The following is an 18,486-nucleotide window of genomic DNA, read 5'->3' on the forward strand; positions in this document are numbered from 1 at the left end:
GCAAACGTGTGGGGAAAAAAGGGAGGAAAGGGAAACAGTCCTGCAAACTTGTGTTTTACACCAAGTGATTTCTCTCATTAAAGACATCTACTTCATTGGAGATTTTTTGAAAATATCTTGGCAGTAACTCCCTCCCCCTGCCTCCAAAGTGCATACAATCTGAATATGCAGCAGATCTCCTTTTCACTCCATCCTCCTGCAGGGCAAGCATTCAAATGCAAGGGAAGGCCTGAGGAGGTAGGTGGCACTTGGACAACCAAAAACATTTATGTAGATGAATACACATATATCATTTATATGTTAAGTGACTATGCTCATGCAAAGAAGGAACAGAGAGACTTCAAGTCACTGCTCACAGAAAAACAAGGAAGATTTACAGTGAAATCTTGTAGATAAATCTGCAACTCTTTGTCTTTACTATTAATTCTGGGCAAGTACGGAAAAAACTCTCTCAAGAGAAGGAAGGCTTTACATGACCTGGTATCAGCAGTGAATCCTGCATAGTGGTTGGAAGATAGTTTTCAGCAAATATTTTCCAGATGAGGACACTATTTCTCTCCTTCAGGGATGCCTGAGACTCTTTTTCTGGTTTTGTTTTTGCAGAAGGAAGGTAACAACACCATTCTTAGAAACTAATCGATTTTGCAGCTCTGTCCACTCTCCTTCCTTAACTGCTATTCTAGATAGCAACACAGCTGAAAGACTAACCACTGGCAGAAACTATGTTAGAGAGACCCCTAGCATTCATGCTGAGTTTGAGAGGAGGCTGAAAATTGCAGATGGTTTTGTATCTTCTCTTAAAATCAGAACCTGTGGTTTAAAAAAAAACCAAAACAATCTCTTCCCCATACCAGAAAACTAGAACTAATAAAACACTCCTCAAAGCTAGTGTCCTCCCTCCACCAGTGAAATAAAAGAGCAGGAAACTTTTATTCAAGCACATTGATTTTTATGCTGAACCATAGTATAATAATGGAGAAGAGTGATTTATTTTTAACAGAAATAGTGATCTTATTTTGTAGATACATCTTACAGTAAACACCTGAAAATCTGCAAATTTATAAATATGTTACAAAAGAAAGATGGCAGAGCTAATTATCTGTTGTACTACGTTTTGTTGGCTTGAAACAGAAGTTTCGCTTGTGAAAAAGCTGGTTTGGATCTGTAAGGGCTAAACAACATGGCCAGAGAACTGTAAATCCAGGTTAGTTTGTTGACCATAGACATAATGATGAATGTGCTCATTCCACAACACTCCTAGAAATGTTCAAGACAAACTGAACAGTAGAGGAAGGTAATAATGATGACCAGACTACCAGACTTTACTCCATAGATGAGAAAGTGAACTCACCAACAAAAATTACCAAAAAAACTAGTACAAAGTTCTATTATGTAAGACCTGAGCTAGGGATATTCATTTTGGCTTCTACTGATCTTGATGGAAACTTAGGAAAATTTAATTATCTTTGCAGACCGTAGAAACCTAAAAATAGAACTGTTAATTTATTTAGAAATGCAACCAAGAAATCAGATGGCCTCCCACATACTACGATTTACATTTTTTTATACATATACACACACCAGGTACAGTTAACAAATTGGAGTACTGATTCTGCCAATTTGAAGGGAAAAGCTGTTTCATACCATATGAAACAAGACATTTCCTAACTCTCTCTACATGACATACTAAAGTAAGCTGTGCTTCATATCCAGCAGATAAGATTTCAAAACTAAGAATGTTGAAAATTCATGTATTAGTTCTACCATACAGAAACAGCAAGCAATAACAATCTTTTTTTTCCAATAAAAATCCATACAATAACACTTATTTGTGCACAGGAGAAAAGTTGACTATCTGTTACAGTGTTCTGGCTCTACAGGCATAAAGTGTGAACAGACAACTAAAATTATTTTTATCTTACTAGAATATTTTTAATATTTATGGGGACTATTGCATTAGAGACTTTTTTCAGGTGCTATGGTACACAGAATTAACACACTCAGACAACCATGCATACATAGTAGCTGGTGTGTGCCCATTCCCATACACATTTATCAGATGCAACAAAAACTCCATTTTTTAAAAATAAGATATTGTTGATACCAGATAATTGCCACCAATTCAACATCTCTTATACTTCAGTGACACAACAATAATTTCATTAAATCTTAAAAAAAAAAAAATCACCCAGCTCAGTAAGCACATCTAAAAAGTGTAGAAATACATGGGGAAGAAAAAATTAAGGGGTGTTGATTTTAAATAGAAGGAATTTAGAATGAGTCTCTCCCATCAACTGTCTTTTTCCAAAAACACACACAAGGTAGGCCAACTAGCAGAAGGACTGGATCACATTACTTCACTTTGACTGCTTCAATAGCAAAAGTCAGTATCACCAAGAAAGCAATTTATGCATGAAACCTGAGCACATATGTATCAAATGGCTTAGTTTTTATCAGTTAGCAAAATTGAGATAGAGATACTGACGTGTAATAGAGATATTAATTGATTTATTTATTTTTACTCAGATAAGCAAGTCTTGCTTGCAGCTGATGCTAGGAAATCTGAAGAAAACAGCCACCCCCTGCAAAATAATTGCCAACTCATCAGGACAGAAACTAATCTGCATTACCAAATCAGACAGTGAAAGAAGGCATGAACACAACTGCTATAGCAATTAGCAAAACAAACCTAACATGTTCAACTGCAATGTAGCGAAAAAATTTCTACAGAGATAGGACCATAGGAAGGATCTAATAGGAGAATCCAGAATGAGCGAATTTGGCTATCTGTGACAAAGATAAATTCTGCAAACACACTTCTAAATACTGCAAAACCTGTACAATGAAGAAGGTCTTAAGAAGAAGGTCTTCAAAGTTTAAAAGGTATAAATGACCTCTACAAGCATATCTGATTGTCATTCACATATAATTTGGTTCCATGTGATAAGCTTCTATGTAGGACAGTCATTCTATGATTTATCATGCTTCCTCCTTCCTCAGAGTCAGATAGAACTTACCACAAGAGTAATAAGAAAAGATGAAGAATTTTAAGCAGTATCCACAAAAAAATGAGAACAGATCTGAAAAGCTTAAGTCAAGAGAACTTCAGATTAGTCTTCCGAAGACAGACATACCGAACTGGAGAAGGGAAGGACATGCTGCAAGAGCAGGGAAGAGATTTGAGAAGCTCAGCTACTAGAACCTTACAAAAACACAGTAAGAATAGAGGGAAGGAATCAAATGTCAGAAGCTGTAGTGCTAATGCATGAGATAGCTATTAAAAAAAAAAAAGTTTCTGGAGTTTCATTTAATTTCTATTAATTAAATGCAGACATCAGAAAGTCATAAAGTATGAAACCACAGAGCAGGTCACACAGAAGAATAGAAAAACTAATGGAAAATGTTCAGGATATATTACTATTATTTCTGAAAAGAGTTCATTATCTTACAATGCCTAACCAATTGTCTGTTAGAATCGACTGGAACTGGGTTAAAGAGGACAGGATGCAATTATGATAACGTAAAATATTTGTAGTCATTCTCAGAAAGTAAGCTATGAAAACATTCATCTCATCCCATTTTGCTTTATTTTCTCTCCCAAATCCCAAGAAATCTTGAGAAAATCGTGTTTTTAACTTAAAAGTGTTGCTTGTGAAGCGTAAGTAAGAAAAATGCATTAGCTCTCATTTATTTCAGCAGCAAGTCTAGCCTGCAAACTACCGCCAACATACTTTTTTAAATAAATCCCTAGATTTTTTCAGGGGTGTCAGTGAAAACAGTTTCATTGACTTGCAAATTACAAACTTCCAGTTAGTTGCCAGCAATGTAAAAATGAGGTAAAAAGATTGACATGGGCAGAAGTCTCCTGTTTGTGCATGAAATACATCATCCTCATTATTGTAGCTCTTCTGAGACCCATTAGCTAAGACATTCCAATTAGGATGAGCCTGTCATCTGAAAGTGACTATAACTTCAGTGAGACATCAACTCCCAGCTCCTGAATCCTACCTCAGAAATACACTGACATTTGGGTGCCAGTGTCTCCCACAGAAGCCATATCCCACTGAGAACATGACTACAAACTACTTACATCTAAAAGGCAGCTACTCTGAGCTTTCATCAGTTTTCCATTGGCGCACTTGCTGTCTAATAAATTGCTTGATAAAAGAAGTACTGACTGGTGGTCAATCTACCAGGTAACTCATCTACATAGCTATAATTTTAAAGAGCAAAAAAAAATACTCTTACGCAGGAACACCAGTTCAAGTCTGGAAGTTAAATTTGTAATTGGACACCTGTATACAGCCCTTAAGGGCTGAGTGAAGAATTAGATCTTGAGGAATGAGATAACACCATGAAAACTCATTTTTGCTGCCATTCTAACAAATTTCTGTTTTCAAATCCCCTTATCTAAATGTCAACTGCTAAAATAAAGACTACACTGTTATCACAGACATCCATTATTTTAATTCCCATAAACAGCAGTCATTTATGTTCATGATTAGTCAGCATACATTTTCTTATCTGAAGATGAAATCTGATATGGGAGAATGGATAGGCTGTAGTTGTTTTTTCATATTTGGTTGCAATATGGGTTTTTACATTTGAAAGGATTATGCTACGGTTAACAGGACAGGTTGTTCAAAATCCCCTACAGACTGCTAGCACCATCTCTGATTGCTTTGTTCCCTAGCAACATGAGTAATTGACAAAAAAATTTCCCTCTCACCTGGCAGTTTCTGTTAGTTCAGTTTTAAAACCTCTCCAGCAGCTTTAGGAAGAAAAGGTGCTTACTCAAGTCAGCAATTAAAAAGGATAACACCACGATCACCGTTTTTTTTTGGCTGCACATTTTGCTTGCAATATGCAAAGCTGATATAAAATTGACAAGCAAGTTTTGCTCAGTTAGAAAAGAAAAATGGTATTGCCCTGAGTCTGTACAAGGCATGAACTGCCAGCAGCACTGTGGCCAGCCTTCCTGATGAGTTGCCTGCCTCTGCCTACATGGAATTAGTGCAGCACCATATGAAGGTCTTGGCCATCAGCATCTTGAACATCGGTTTAGCATACAGACCTTGCAGGAGTATGAGTGTGGGTCCCGGAGCCAGCACACACAGCCTAGAGACAGCTTACCTGCCCCATAGCCAGCTTTGGTATGGCTACGCTGTGCTCAGCAGCATCTACAGGCACTTTGGAAAGGACACTTGATTGTCTGCCTCCACCTCAGGCCCCACCATCCAAAGAGTTGCCAAGATTGTTTGACATGTGTTATGCACTAAAAACAGTTTGCCAGTGCAGTTATGTCAGTCCCAGAGCTGGCTGCCCTTTCTCTCCCAGCCTACAAGCTCCTGCTCCTGTCCTTGCCTTTGGCACAGCACCTTGGACCACTCTGATGAGTCTCTTAAAGGCTGAGCCAGCAAGAAGTGGGTCACCATTATTAACATTTTAACTCCTTGTACTAATTCACTCCAAGGTGATTAGCGCTGGTGGAAGGGAGATGATGGAACATACAGCAAAAAGATGCACACAGGCATGTCATGTGGGGAGGTGAGAGGAGAGCTGGTGTCCGAGCTGCAAGATCAGCTTAAATTGCCATTTGATACGCCCCAAGCCCTCTGCAGGAATATACTGTACAAGAGCTGAGTACCATTACTTGGCAGCTACTGGCATATCATATTCTACAGGAAACCCATGAACAAATATTTCTTTTGAACTGTAATAATAACAACAATCTGCTCATTTAAAAGGAAACATGACTGTCTAGCATATATCATGTATGTATTTGAAGCATATCAGCACTCTCTAGTAAGCATATAGAAAATACAGGCAGCAGTTTCCAAAAATAGATTTCATTGCTTAGAGTTTTAAGTAAAGCAGCAAGTCGTCATAACTCTGCAATAGTGGGAACTGAACAGCAGGAAGGAACATGGTAGTTGATTCTTGGCTGCCAGAAAGTGAATTCCAGGTATTTCACAGCAGAGGTAAATAAATAATTGATAAAATTAGCTACCTGCCACACAGCTATTACTACTAATTGTTATAATCTAAGTACACAGGCAATTAAGTCACGCTATTCTTAACAACATTCTGTGCATAAACTCCAAACAATGAACAAATGACATGACTCCTGTACAGTGACATTCAAAACATGCTCCCAAGAAAATGAATACAGTTACAAAAGATCAGCTATTCTCTGTTTCCCCTGAATTAAGTACAACAAATAAGCAATAAAGGTTGCATTTCCCAGCTTCTGATACTATTAGCTTGCTATATCTCAAGTAAGAAACATTTTTGTTTAGTTGGCTACCTTTTTATTATGAGTAATGCACTTACCCTCATTTAAACTGACCAAGATGTTCACATCATTATTTGTAAGGACTGCATCTCAGAAAGATACATATTTAATGCTACTATTAAAATATCAAGGAATGAACAAACATGTGGAAAGCCTTGTTCTACAAAATCCACTTGAACCAGTCTTCAAATAACACCCTCTTTTTTCACAGAATTGGAGACTTTTTTCCTAGCATTAGAACAGAAATAAACTAGCACACCTAGAAATAAACTGCAGATACTGTTTAGTAAAGGGGTACTACGCGGAAATTATTTATGTTCTTTTGTTTACTAATTGCAGGAAAAAAATTGATAAATAGAGTGTTTAATGGCAGTAACTTTCCTCAGAAAGTATTCTGCACGAGGCTTGTGCACAGTTCTTTGAGCTAGTGATCATTCCTCAATACACAGAGCCTTAATGGTGTATTCCTAGTAGAAGTAATTAAAATTTTTCCTAAGTCAGTAAAACCAAGATGTTTTTCCAGGTATTTTCTAACAAGTATTGGTAGTGTTTGCCAGGAATCAGGTAACTGTCTCACCTTCATCTAAAGGAACCTCTTCCTCTTCACATGGAGAAGGAAGAAGAGGCTGCAAAGGTTCCATATTAATTATGAGTTGCTTGTTCAGGGAGGGAGAGCTGCGACTCTGCGTAATGCTGGTTCTAAAAGAACAGGGAAAACAGGGTTAGTTTATTCACACACACAAACACACACAAAAACAACAACTAGAGTCAAAAAAATGTACCTCATTTCAGAATAATTTTGCAAAAATTATGGTAGGCCTTGAGATGTCATAACAAGCTCTTCACAATGAACACTGCTTTTGCCCATGTTATGTTGCACTCTTGGCAGACAACCTTTCTAACATCCAAAGCATAAGAAATGTTTTTGTGCTTTGTGCAGCCTGTCACCTTCTGATCTCATGCACTATTGCAGACTGTTGCTCCTCTCCACACCACATGGCAGATCTGAGTATTTGGCTTCAAGGAAGGCAGAGAGGATATTGTTACATTGCCTCCGGGACTAAGTGAAAGACTTGTTATGGATTAAGCACTGCAAACTAAAGAATAAAGCAAGAACAACTCTATCCTTGTAGTTAACAGATAAACAGAGATTTCACTCTCAAGCACTGCAAACACTGCTTCTAGACCATGCCTTCAGGCGCTCAGTTGAGTCTTCTTTCTTGTTTTACTTGCCTCGAACAGATTTTCCTACTAGCGGGTGTTGAACTTACTCAGGAAAGTTTAAGGAATTTTGTTGATTTGCTTCAGCCACATGGCTCACTAGCCTAGAACATGTCACTGAGAAAATAAAATGGTCCTTCAGAATAAGTTATTTAGGGCCTACATGTTACAGACCTGAAGCTAGAGATGAACCATTACATTTTAAAATATTTATTTTTTACAGAAGCAAAGATGAAAGGAAAGAGGATTCTCTTGAATCTTTGACTTCAAATGGTACATAGATTTGCATTTAGCATAGCGTAGTAATACTGCTCATGCTGTGTTCTCTCCATCCATCCTCAGCTTTCCCCAGATTAGGTTCGGTCTTAAAACTGCAGGTGAAAGATAAGGAAACAGTCCCAGGAGCAGAGCTAAAGTTTCACAAGTATGTTTCAAGTTCGAAAAAGACAGCTTACAGTGACACACAGATAAATAAACTGAGTAAAACACATATGGGAATTGAAGAGAAGGGACTGCGTGTTGCTGAGGGTTTTGGTAAACTAAGGGCACAGATGTCCTGTCTAAATCACATTACATGTCACTAAATACTCTGTAGGGATTAGAAAAACACTTATTGTTCAATTACTGTGATTCTCTTCTAATTAACATACACCCAAAGCAGTATTTGTCATCATTTGTATTACAAAGAGCAGTCTCTAACAACTACTTCATTTAAATTTTCACTATCCAGAGAAGTTTTCCACTGACATGACTGTTAACCATAATCACTGCAACCTAGCTGCACCTCTGCAGGCTTGTTGTCTACCTACTTGGATCTTTGTGCTTGTTGAAACAAGCTATGAAGCAACTCCCAAAATGGGAACTGTGCCTGCTAACACCTACTAAGCTCCTATTCAGTATTTATTTACAGAGATACCTCCTTCAAGAATGCCCTGAAGGCAAAAAAATAAAATAACATTAAAATTAAATTGTTCAGTGTGCATTTGTCAGAAAAAAATTGCCACTGTATTAATGATTTATGACTACACATTCCAGATTTTCAGTCTACAATTTTTAAATGTAATATCCAAATACAACATTCTACAGGAGCCACCTTAGAGTTCTTTCTCTCTAGACATAAAGAGAGGGAGACGTAAAGAGAGAAAGAGGGAGAGTGTGAAGGGAGAAAAAAAATTATATTTATTTCTTTATATCTCAATCACACAATTTCCTCTAGCTGTTTGGCATCTGAAAAAAAATGCCTTTTTTTTTTTTTGCTCCAAATCCAAACTAATTATTTCTAAAGCCTAACTTTTTTTTTTTTTTTTTTGAGCTGAAACTATTATATTCTATAATTTTCTTCTATCTATTCTATCTATTACAAGGTCAAGCTATATATTGTTCTCCTCCATTTCAAAACCTGCATCACAAAGAAACTTCACATCACTAGGCTTTTCTTATTCCATCTAAAAAGCTGAATTTGAAGGTACCATAATATTCTAAATGCAAGCAGCTGTAGGATGATTAATCATAAAAAAATACACATTCATATTTATGGGTGTTTAGTCTGTGTGGCATTGCACTATAACTATTCCAAGTCTGATTTGTTAATTTACATGGAGAGTTTCAACAATGTACTCTAAAACACTGAAAGCAGATAAAAATGTAAGATAAAAATAATTTTACTTTAAAATCTTTTTATCCCACAGAAAAAAAAAAAAAGATCCTACAGAGAGTAGGCAACAAGATACTTCCTTATCTGAGTAACTAGTTTAATTTAAAATTCATTTTTATACCTATGTATTCTGTCCCAAGGATGGACTCATATTCTGCCTTCTGTGTTCCCGGATAACACTGTCTTTAAAACGTGATCTTTAAAAACATATATAAAAACATACCTGTATGGACTTAATATTTGTTCCATAGTAGGGCTGGGCAACATATTATATTTTCTGCAAATATATTTCTATACTTTAATAAAAACAATCCACTTTTATCCCAAGTGTAGGTGAAGTTTCCATATTCAAATATATATATATACATTTAAAGGGCCTCACCCCACCCTGATAAAAAAAAACAAAAAAACAAAAAAACCCAGAAACACAGTCAAACTAAGGATATAGCTGCAGAATATTCAGAAAATTAAGTAAGATTTTAAAAAGGTTTTTAAATAGCATTATAGTCTCTTTTCTCCTGTGACATGATAGAGTGTGACAAAATGGTCTTAAGCAGCACGAGCAGAGGTTTAGGAAGGGTCTGTTCACAAAAAGGCTTTGCTGAGCAGCTTTACACCATCTAACAGCATTCCTGGTTATGTGGAGAGGTCCCAGAGAACTGGAGGCTTGCCGATGTGACTTCCATCTACTAGAAGGGCCGTAAGGAGGATCTGGGGAATGACAGGCCTGTAAGCCTGACCTCAGTATCAGGGAAAGTTATGGAGCAAATCATCTTGGGTGAGATCACACAGCTCACGCGTGGCATCCAGGGGATCAGGCCCAGCCACGGGTTCATAAAAGGCAGGTCCTGCCTGACCAACCTCATCTCCTTCTATGACCACGTGATCAAATTGGTAGATGAAGTAAAGGCTGTTGATGTAGTCCACCTCGACTTCAGCAAAGCCTCTGACACGGTATCCCACAGTATTCTCCTGGGGAAACTGTCTGCCTGTGGCTTGGACAGGTATACTCTTCTCTAAGTAAAGAACAGGCTATAGTGCTGTGCCCAGCAGGGAGCAGTTAATGGAGTTAAGTCCAGCTGGAGACCCATTCCAACTGGTGTTCCCCAGGGGTCAGTACTGGGGCCCATCTTGTTTAATATCTTTATTGATGATCTGGATAAGGGTACGAAGCGCACCCTCAGTAACTCTGCAGATGACACCAAGTTGGGAGGTAGTGTTGATCCGCCTGAGGGTAGGGAGACCCTTCAGAGGGAACTGGATAGGCTGGATAGCTGGGCTGAGGCCAGTGGAGTGAAGTTCAACAAGACCAAATGCCGGGTCCTGCACTTTGGCCACAGAAACCCCAGGCAACTCTACAGGCTTGGGGCAGAGTGGCTGGATGACTGTGAAGAGGAAAGGGACCTGGGGGTGTTGTTTGATGCTCGACTGAACATGAGCTGACAGTGTGCCCAGGTGGCCAAGAGGGCCAATGCCATCCTGGCCTGCATTAAAAATAGCATGGCCAGCTGGAGCAGGGAAGTAATCACGCCCCTGTTCTCAGCTCTGGTGAGGCCGCACCTCAAGTATTGTGTCCAGTTTTGTTTTGGGGCCCCTCACTACAAGAAAGACATTGAGGCCCTGGAACATGTCCAGAGAAGGACAACAAATCTGGAGCACAAGTCTTATAGAGTGGCTGAGGGAGCTGGGATTGTTCAGTCTGGAGAAGAGGAGGCTCAGGGGAGACCTCTTCGCACTCTACAGCTTCCTGAAGGGAGGCTGTGATGAGGAGATGGTCAGTCTCTTCTCCCAGGCAACAAACAGGACCTGAGGAAATGGCCACAAGTTGTGCCAGGGGAGATTTAGATTAGACATAAGGAAAAACATTTTCTCTCAGAGAGTGGTCAGGCACTGGAATGGCCTGCCCAGGGACGTGGTAGAGTCACTGTCCCTGGCAGTATTCAAGAGGCATCTGGAAGAGGTGCTATGAGATATGGTTTAGTAGCTTGTGGTAGCAATAGTGATGGGAGGACGGTTGGATGATCTTGTAGGACCTTTCCAAACTTGTGATTCTATGATTCTACGATCAGGCACTGGAACAGGCTGTCCATGTAAGTGGCATTCCTGAAGGTATTTGAAGAGATGTGTGGATGTGGAACTAACATGTCATGAGACATGTTAGTAGATAAAATGGTTGGATTTGATGATCTTGAAGATCTTTTCCAACCCAGATGATTCTATGAAATCTGATTTTCTTGCTGGCCTCTTCTCTTCAGAATCTGTTATCTTTAATTAGGCTTTGACAATTTACATTGTCAGGGCAATAAGTGATGAAGACTAGAAAGAATTAGTTTGCTCATAAAGTCCAGATGATTACTTCTAACAAGTCAACTTTTTTTTTTTTCTTAAATAATGAACAAATTTTTTGCATTTTAAGCTTACTGGGCTATGGAAAAGCTATTAAGTATACCTTTAAATATTCCCATATGTGTAAATGAAACAATCTTTTGAAACTGGGCAAGAATTGGGAAATAAATACCATTGTACTTATCTGTCAAAATCATGTAACAAGATTCTAAGTCCAAACACAGAAAATAATATGAGCTAATTATCTAACCAATTAAAGCTAGCTACAAAGCAGCACAAATTAACTTCCCTTGTGTAGCAGACAATACACAATTGTCAAAATTTTCTGTCACTGGCAACACACATTTCCGAATGTCTCAGCATGGAGGTTCAAAATAAAAGGCACTACACCCCACAGAAAAGGAAAGAGAATGTCGCTGCGGAGTGCAATAATTCTCTTTTATCCTTTAGCTGCAGTATTGAATGTCTAGACGTACCTGTGAACTTCTGGAGGTTCCCTCTGGATTTTAGAGCTTGCCTCCACCACCTCTTTGGCTACTTTTCCACTGCATTAAAATATTAATCATATATTCAAGCAAATAAATATTAAGATGAGCTCATTACATGACAAGAACTATAGAAGCATGAATAATTTATGTATTTTTAAAAAAAGAAAAATGAAAAAAACAAACAAAAAATGTCTAAAATTAAAAACTGCTGGTAATTTATCTGCAACATTACTGAAGAAAAAGAAGCCTCTTGTAATTGAATGTTATGTGTTACTAAGACCAATGCAGTAACACATCCCTTTTCCAGCCCTGTCCAGCAGCACCGCTCTATATTAACATCATCTACAATAGCCATACATCCTTGTTTCTTAGAACGTACACCAAAACAGGGTCCCCATTATGGTGGAACTGCTCTCTGACAAAAGTCTGCATTAAGTTTATTTTATAGGAGACACAAAAGGGACAATACAAACTATTTTCAGTCCTGTCCGGAAGTAGGTTTGAAAAGGTCCTCAGGAAGGAAAAACTTTCAATTTGCCACAAGTAATAACTGTGTTTTTGTTTGTTTTTTAACTTTCTGAAACAGTTTAACATGAAAAAGAAATAGGAAGCACCCACCTATAACGAAATCTGCTGCCTTTAAAAAATATTTTGCTGCTGGACATGGTCTTGATCTGGCTAGATTTTGCATACCTTGATGAAAAAGAACAAAGGTTGTTGTATTTTCAGCACTGAAGAAACTGGATATGCAGAACTGAAAAAGTTCATTTACAATCTGTGCTATTTTTATACAACAAAGTAGTACTCAATAATTTGACTTACCAACTTTTTTTAGACCTATAAATGAATTTGTATATGAAGTGTCACACAAAACAATTCAAACAGTGCAGAATAACTGAACACAAAGTGAGAGATTACCTGGATAGGAAAACATGAAAATGAAATGCAAACACTTGCTGCATCTCTAGGGACTTTCATTCTTAAGACAAAAGAGACTGCAGTAAGCCAACAAGCCCTAGGGGAAGTTTACTCTAGGAGAAGACAACACGGCTATCATTTCCACTTTCCCACTAATCAAACAAATAAAGAATACAGAAGCAGTCTACTTGTCTCTAAAAGCAGGTGCCTTTATGGTGTCTCTATGCTGTCAACTTTAAGGAGCCTGCATCATACCAATCTTCCGTAACCACAAAGCATGTAGCAAACCTTTATCTTAACAATCAGAGTCTGACCTACGATGATAATAGAAGAGTACAACCTCAGGCATGCTATTTCCTTGATGGACAGTGGCTTCAAAATGGCAAACATTTCATTTGAGTCTCATTCTCAGATCCTAGTGGACAATATTCTATAGCTTATAAGTAACTGAAAATAATCACAACCATTAACCAAGAGCCTGGACTGAGTCATAACTAAAACTCTATTTTTCATTGCAGAGGTGAATTAGCAGCTCTGTTGTAGCACCTCATATTTCTGGCGTTCTCATTGAATATATTAATTGAATTATAAGGATGCATTATCAATATTAAAATAAAAGAAGGAATCTCCTCCAAAAAATAAAGCAAATTATAAACATCCATGGTAGAAGATACATTCTTCCTGTGCAGTTATGGGGTAAGGGTGAGGATTCACCCTTACAACGTCCCCTTTGTGTTACTATGTCCCTACAAAGAAAATTTTAAATAAAAATAATAATGCAATAGTATAAGGAGAGACTAAGTAGCAGAAAAAACTACTCACTCAAAGGGAAGTGTTTTTAAACACAAGTTCAATACCATGTTCAACCAGCATCACCTTTCAGTTTCTAAACATTTTATAATACTGGCTTGTAATAAAATAATATTCCTTCTGAACATGCCTATTTTTTCTTTTCATTTTGAGTTCTGATAATGAAACAGAACATTTCATTTTAAATAATCTTTTAGTGACACACATACTCTTTTCCTTTTAGTATAGATGATGACTGCAATTTTACTTACTTGTAAAAAGCCTGGTTCTCCACCCCACACTTCCAAAGATGCTTACAGGCTGCTGGTGTTGAGGTATGGAATGTCAGCACAGCCTTTTTCTATGTGCCAGAAAAAGGAGACAAATAAAACAAACAAACTTTTGAAATCTGAACGATTGAAGCATTCATATCTGATGGCTATCACTAATAATCAGATAGGCTGAAGACCAAGATTTCCTGTGTATTCTTCATCTATGTTTGCTAAAAGAAATATATCCCATATATGGCTGGTAATCAAACTACTTGGGCAAATTTTTCAGAAATAAAAAGGAATGCTCTGAAGAGGTAGAGAAGAATATATATGTAAGTGACTTCTGAGATAAATCTGTACTGACAGCATCCAGCCCAAAATCAGTCTTTCTGTTCAATATTCCACCATTATACAGTTGCTGCACTGCTTACCATCTATTTCTCCCCTGTTCACTATGTCCTATCACCAAATCCTCCTTGCTATTATACCAACACCTCCTGCTACTTCGGGTACGGCTTCCTTCCATCATTTTCTGTTCTCCATCCAGACTACATCCAAAGCCATAATGCTGGGCTAAATCACTCTGCCCCAGGGGAAGTTCTGATTAGAGCATGTTGTAAGGAAAATTCCCGCAATTTTAACTGTAAGAGTCCAATGACAGTACTCTAATTAGGACAGACTTCATCCTATCCAGCTGAGCAAAATTTGAGAAAGTGATGTTAAAAAGATGAAAATATTTTGCTCTCATCCAGGATTCAATTCCCACGAGATGCTGTTCATGCTTTAGAGTAGGCAGGTACAGCTTTAGTGTTTTAAAACCCATTAAAACTTGGCTACACAGACAATCAAAACCAGGTGCAATCAGCTCAGCACTGCCAGCAGGGTAAGTAAGAAACATCTCAATCCCTTGCAAATAAGACACAATTCTGACAACAATACTCACATTAATTGGTGTTCCATTTATATATATATATAAAATTATCATTATACTTCATAGAAGTTTAAGTTTGGTTAAAAATGATATTATATTTGACTCTAAATCAAATACAGAATTCCTGTGAAAATACTAAACCTGACCTCCTTTTGTGCTCCAAACACATAAAAAGTCTTCCCTTCAAATTTCAGCTTGTAGACATCACACCTAGAAAGAGAAAAATAATTTACTGTAGACAATTGACTGAACTGCATGTAAGAAAATAATTTGCATGCAGACTTCACTGATTCACAAACATCAAGCAGGCTTTCAAGAGACAAAAGCTTCAAGAGAGGTCTTCAGCATAAAATCTTCAGAATAAAACCTTCAGCATAAAAGTATGTAATATTCTAATTTCCTTTACAGCAGAGAAAATAAGCAGAGCATTTGTTTTACAACCCTACACACCTGCAAAAAATTAATTTGGGATGCTGGAAAGGAAAAAGGGTTGACAGCACTTATTATCGGGTGTTGTGTGTTGCTTTCCTGTGCTATAATTTAACTCAGGTTCAAAGTACAATCTAGATATGGAATAAAGCTGCACTGCATTAAGACTATACAATTATCTCTGATTAAATTGCAATGGAAATTTCATCATTATCAGAGCAGAGATGAAGACACTGTAGTTTCTCAAACTTCTCTGAAGACTCTGGATGATGGATAGGTGAAATGGGGACTCTGGAGGTAAGGAGGATGCTATTCCAGAAAATTTCTAACAAGTGTTTTGCTTTAACATTTATCAATAGCAACAAAAAAGTCCAATTCCAGTAGAAGGATAGAAAGATGAAAAAAGACCACTTTATGAAGTAAAAGAACAAAACTGTTTCCTTTTCTTGTTTACATTTGACTCAACTGTTATGTTCTGGTAGATAAAATGTGAAGTTCCTCAGAGAAAAGTTGTATTATTCAACACCAACGTGATTTAGGAGGCAGGTTACAAAGATGCAATATGCTTTAGAATGGTACAGAGAAATCAGTCAGATCCTGAATCAAAAATTATTCATTAAATAAAGTATACATGTGTAAACAACAATAAGACAATAAGTCAAAGGCAAACCAGGAATACAAAGACACTTTGGTTGAACCAGTGCACTAAAACATTACCAATATATTACAGTGACAATAATTTACAGAACCAATCTCTTTTCTAAAACCCAACACAAACTAAAGCATATGGTATATTTTGCTGTTTTTTATTATCACACTCTTTTGGTGCATCCACCATAATTAATGTCCTCCATAATGAATAGTTAAGTTGTCAGTCCTCAAAATCTATTGAGATTTTGTGGGATAAGATCAGTAAGATCTGAAGACAAGGAAATCTCAAATATGAATTTGGATTTTTACTGAGTGGTGTAAATATCAGCTAATACCAGTGAAAGCTACTCAGTTCTAGGTTTTATAAACGAGAAGAGCAGTACAAGCATCACACTGTATCTAGATCAATCTCATCAGATCAACCTTCCAATAGCCAGCATAACACTGAGATTCTCCGTGTTTTTTCATCTATCAATATGTTATTTTGTTTACACACCAATGGACTAAATGAATACACAGAGATCTTCAAAAAGTCACCTTACCCTTCCATGGAAACAAGAAAAATAAAGCACTCAAGCTCAGTTCCTACAGTATGGTGGATACAAGCTTAGCAAGTGATACTCTTTCCTTCTATCATAGAATGACACTACAGTTACCTGGACATGATGCCAAAAGCACATACCACTTAAACATTCTTACTAGGGCAAGCTGATATTAACCCTGGGGAAACTACAACATGAACTCAGGATCATAAATGCACAGTATTTGACAAACATCCCCAGAGCTGCATAGAGAAATGTATGTTACGTGTACAATTACACTACTTTAAACCTCTGAGGATTTCACGTTACTCAGCTCTCATGGAGATTTCTATAGGCATAGGAGAGCCCATCTCAATGTAAATAGCTGCCTCACCATTTCCTCATCTTCAGCCCACCTTCTTCCCACAAGAAAGGCTGAGAGTGCTTCTAAGTTGCTGATGTTGGCACCAGTTTAGCAGCAGGACCAAAATGAGATTCATGGGCTTCGGAGCATGTCTGTACACACTCTGCACCACACTACTGAGAGTCCAGATATCTCCTGTCACCTCAACTGTAGAAGCTCAGTTTTATCTCTCCCTTAAACATGGCTGAGGCTGGAAAACTAAGTCAAATATTTTAAAGTAAAGAGGTGGGGGGCTGGGGAAAAAAAGGCCCTCCCTTGAGGAAATAAAAAAAAGATTAAAAAAAGAGAGAAGAACAAAGCAAGAAGAGAAAGTCCAGTTCTGGGGCAGCCAGCACAGGAAGAACATTGAGCTGCTGGAGCATGTCCAGAGGAGGGCCATGAAGATGATCAGAGGGCCGGAGCACCTCCCCTGTCAGGACAGGCTGAGAAAGCTGGGGGTCTTCAGTCTGAAGAAAAGACTCCAGAGGGACTTTATAGCAGCCTTCCAGCACTTGAATGGGGCCTACAGGAACGCTGGGGAGGGACTTTTTGTAAGAGCATTTAAACCAGATGAGGGGAAATTATTTTAAACTAGAAGAGGGTAGATTTAGACTACATATCTGCTTATCAAATACTGTTTTTGAAATGAAGGAGGTTAATTGAATGAGGAAACAATCAGATTTTTAAGAGTCACATAAAAGCACAGATGGACTTCTGTAAACTTTTCCAGACATCTCTGTCAATATGCTTCACTGGAGATTTACAACAGAAAAATCAGCTTACTCATTTTAGCATTTTTACATTACGTTGACAAGTGTACTCTGTTAAGTCATTTTCACTAGAGGAAGAACAAAATCAAATTATTCTGCTTTTTATTTGAGGTCCTCTAAAAAAAGAAACATGATGAGGCAAGGGAAGGAATATCCAAGTGGTTCCCCTTAAAGAGAGCAAATACAGGTGAAAATAACAGAAAGAAAGGAAGATACAGGATAAAAGGCTCTTGAATATTAATACACTCTTACATGCTTACCATTTTAACAGATGAATTCGTTTGTTCCCCTGAAAAACTACAAATCCTGCAGCTGTGAATCCTAAAAACGTAGTTGTTCCCGTAGAGTCCTTGAAAGAGAAAAAAGTATAATTTTGCCTTTATCCAGTGAGACATTTGTTACTAATGCAGAAGTTATAATTACATTGTAGGCTACCTGTATTTTATTTTCCTTTCCAAAATAAATTATCTTCCAAGTTGTACACTTCTAAGCAAATAAAGACTTGAAATAGAGGTGAAACCAGTCTCATTTTATGGCTATGTGTTTAACAGAGTAACAGAAACTTACGCTTTGTTTATTTTTGGCTCATGGCAACAAAGAATACCTAGGCATACTTATTAACTTTGTTTAAAGTTTGCCAGTGCAATACTAGCTACAAACCAAGAATTCATACCTGATTCAACATTGATATTTTTAAGATTTCACAATACCTTCTTCCTTTGTGAGATTTCTAATGTCTAAAGACATTACTTTTAAAAAACAACAGTTATTAAAGTAAGCAAGCACTCTCGAGGATAA

The 18,486-nt window shown here is 37.5% G+C and overlaps 1 protein-coding gene across 9 annotated transcripts in view; it reads right to left on the reverse strand.

Annotated features, from left to right (window-relative positions):
* The window catches only part of FRMD3 (FERM domain containing 3), a 159,742-nt gene that overhangs the window by 12,141 nt on the left and 129,115 nt on the right, over positions 1 to 18,486 (reverse strand). For all 9 annotated transcript variants that reach the window (XM_015280365.4, XM_046905929.1, XM_003643038.6 and 6 more), the window contains 6 exons: positions 17,949 to 18,037; positions 15,061 to 15,124; positions 13,984 to 14,072; positions 12,623 to 12,697; positions 11,993 to 12,061; positions 6,873 to 6,994 (listed from right to left, as the gene is read on the reverse strand). In XM_015280365.4, the coding sequence (XP_015135851.1) occupies positions 6,873 to 6,994; positions 11,993 to 12,061; positions 12,623 to 12,697; positions 13,984 to 14,072; positions 15,061 to 15,124; positions 17,949 to 18,037 (508 nt within the window). The remainder of the gene's footprint in view (positions 1 to 6,872; positions 6,995 to 11,992; positions 12,062 to 12,622; positions 12,698 to 13,983; positions 14,073 to 15,060; positions 15,125 to 17,948; positions 18,038 to 18,486) is intronic.

Source organism: Gallus gallus, chromosome Z (genome assembly GCF_016699485.2).
Source record: "Gallus gallus isolate bGalGal1 chromosome Z, bGalGal1.mat.broiler.GRCg7b, whole genome shotgun sequence".
In the NCBI taxonomy this organism is placed as follows: Eukaryota; Metazoa; Chordata; class Aves; order Galliformes; family Phasianidae; genus Gallus; species Gallus gallus.